Source organism: Alosa pseudoharengus, unplaced genomic scaffold (genome assembly GCF_046254945.1).
Source record: "Alosa pseudoharengus isolate Yale_2024_CS ecotype anadromous, Long Island Sound unplaced genomic scaffold, YU_APseudo_1.1 YU_APseudo_1.1_scf_12, whole genome shotgun sequence".
NCBI lineage: Eukaryota > Metazoa > Chordata > Actinopteri > Clupeiformes > Clupeidae > Alosa > Alosa pseudoharengus.
The window spans coordinates 13,998,598-14,001,097 of record NW_027468587.1 but is presented as its reverse complement, the minus strand read 5'-3'; the positions used below and the strand labels follow the sequence as shown (position 1 = coordinate 14,001,097).

The following is a 2,500-nucleotide window of genomic DNA, read 5'->3' as shown; positions in this document are numbered from 1 at the left end:
TGTGGATATTGAGAAGGAGAGGGAATCTTCCTAATACAGCCCATAGGGGACTCTTTGTCCCCCTTACTCTCTGCTTCACTCTCTTCCTGTCTCTGTCTGTTTCCCTCTCACCCCCCCACACTTTCTCTCTCTCTCTCTACTCTCTCTCTCTATCTCTCAGCCTCTTTCCCTCTCACCCCCCCACACTTTCTCTCTCTCTCTATCTCTCAGCCTCTTTCTCTCTCACCCCCCACACTTTCTCTCTCTCTCTATCTCTCAGCCTCTTTCTCTCTCACCCCCCACACTTTCTCTCTCTCCACCCTTTCTCTCTCTCTCTATCTCTCAGCCTCTTTCTCTCTCACCCCCCCACACTTTCTCTCTCTCCACCCTTTCTCTCTCTCTCTATCTCTCAGCCTCTTTCTCTCTCTCTCCCCCCACCCTATCTCTCTCTTTTTGTCTCTCTCTGCTTCACCACCCCTTTATTTTTTCTCATCCTTTGCTCCTCTGTCTCCGCATTTCTCAGTTGTATCTATAGTTCTCCATTTCTCTCCTATTCATATCCTTCTCTCTTCCATTCTCAAGATACATGTGTATCCATCACATGTTCTTATTTCAGTCTCTCTCTCTCTCTCTCTTCCTGAAGTGCACATCAACACCTCTCATTGGTCTCTGCCTCCTGTTTCACCCCTAATTACCACCTGCGTCTGTGCATCAGCTGTCTGAAGGCTCCTGCTTTCCTCATGCCGCCGGGTCAACCACCAGGACGCTATAAATATCACGCCACCCTGAGCCCTCTCACCGGCGTCAAACGACAGCTAAACACAAAAGAGCCTTCGCACACAGACACACACACACACACACACACCTGCATATTCTCTCATTCTCAGAAACACACACTCACATGCACACACACAGACATGCATTGCACACACACACACACACACACACACACACACACACACACACACACACACACACACACACACACACACACACACACACACACACACATACACACACACACACACACACACACACACACACACACACACACACACACACGCTATATGTGTACTGTATCAAGGTGTAATGGGAACAGAGGAATATTTAATGAATCTATTAATCAGAGACACCTAAGCAGCTCATTGTCATTGGGTCTCTGCCTCACTGCTGCCTCCTACAGGTAGGTCGTAGGATCAACCACAAGGGCTTTTAGCTAGCCACTCAACGCTACCTGCTGCTATCCTAAAGATGGCAAGCAATGCAACCGCTATAAGTCTATAAATATCAGCTAAAGTAGGAGTGTTCCATGGCCATGGATCATAAAAAGAATATTTTGTGTTTTATTTTGTCCAATTTCAATAAGTGGAGTTGAGGTTAGCATATTACAGTAACATTCTTCACTGCAATTTGATGCTTTTTTTACATTTCTAATATATCAATTAATCTTTAATTCATTTTATGTATGCTTTACCTACATTTTTATAATTGATAGAGGCAACTTTGAGTTGTGTCTATGTTATGTGCTCTATAGATCTACAGATCTAGCTAAATTTAGAACCTAATGATGAACATATTAGCTAAATTTAGAACCTAATGATGACCATATAAGCTAAATTTAGAACGTAATGATGATCATTTTTAAATGCAGCATGTAATACTGGGTATGTCTTTTCAGCAGTTAGATTGAGAGAGACAGATATGGGGCATAGATAATTTCTTTAGCGGTTATACTGGAAAGTAGTAGAACTGTAGTGCCTACTGTAGCATCACCGTCATAATTTGCCTGTCTTTTATGAATAGAAAAGTGATTCTTCTTTTTATTATTATTACATATATTTTTGAGAGCATCTGCTCCACACATACACATAAACCTAACCCCTTTTTCTCTTGTTCTTGATCTCTGATCATACCACATGTACAGTAAGTGAGTGTCAACAGTACCATACATAAACTTGGCTCATCGGAACAGGCTTACAGTACCACGGGCAGAATGCCTGGGTTGCCACTGGTGAGGGTGACTGCCATGGTGGCAGGGCAGGGCTCGCTGTAGAAGGCCGAGCGGCCGGTGTGAGTGATTGCTCCGATGGCGATGGTGTAGATGCTGTTGATATAGCCGTCAGCTCCACAGTGGTCACCCTGCGCCCCGCCGTTACCAGAAGCCCAGACGAAGACGTTCCCTTTACCACCTCGACCCTGGAGGGAGGGGGTGGTTGATCTGTGTTAAGTGTCATGCAATTGGCAGCAACGTATAGGTAAGGATTTTACTGGGATCCAGGCAAGGACAATTCAAATCGTAAATGGCCTGGCCCATGCCTGAATTCAGACACAGTGCCTGAACACTTTAAGCCTTGCTAGATACTGTTAGCCTTGATAACTGATGTGGTTTGATTTGTTGTGCATAAATCAATTTGTAAAGGCAATGTCAGTGTTAAAAAAAACGTTATTACTATAATGTTCAAACTGGTTACTATTTAGAGGTGAGGCCTTTGAACAGGAACGTAGAAATAATGTTTCTGAT

At 43.9% G+C, this 2,500-nt stretch overlaps 1 protein-coding gene across 1 annotated transcript in view; it reads right to left on the bottom strand.

Moving 5' to 3' along the window:
- The window catches only part of LOC143118353 (neuroendocrine convertase 1-like), a 189,046-nt gene that overhangs the window by 72,561 nt on the left and 113,985 nt on the right, over positions 1 to 2,500 (bottom strand). The window contains exon 11 of the mRNA XM_076279419.1: positions 1,963 to 2,175. Coding sequence (XP_076135534.1) covers positions 1,963 to 2,175 — 213 coding nt within the window. The remainder of the gene's footprint in view (positions 1 to 1,962; positions 2,176 to 2,500) is intronic.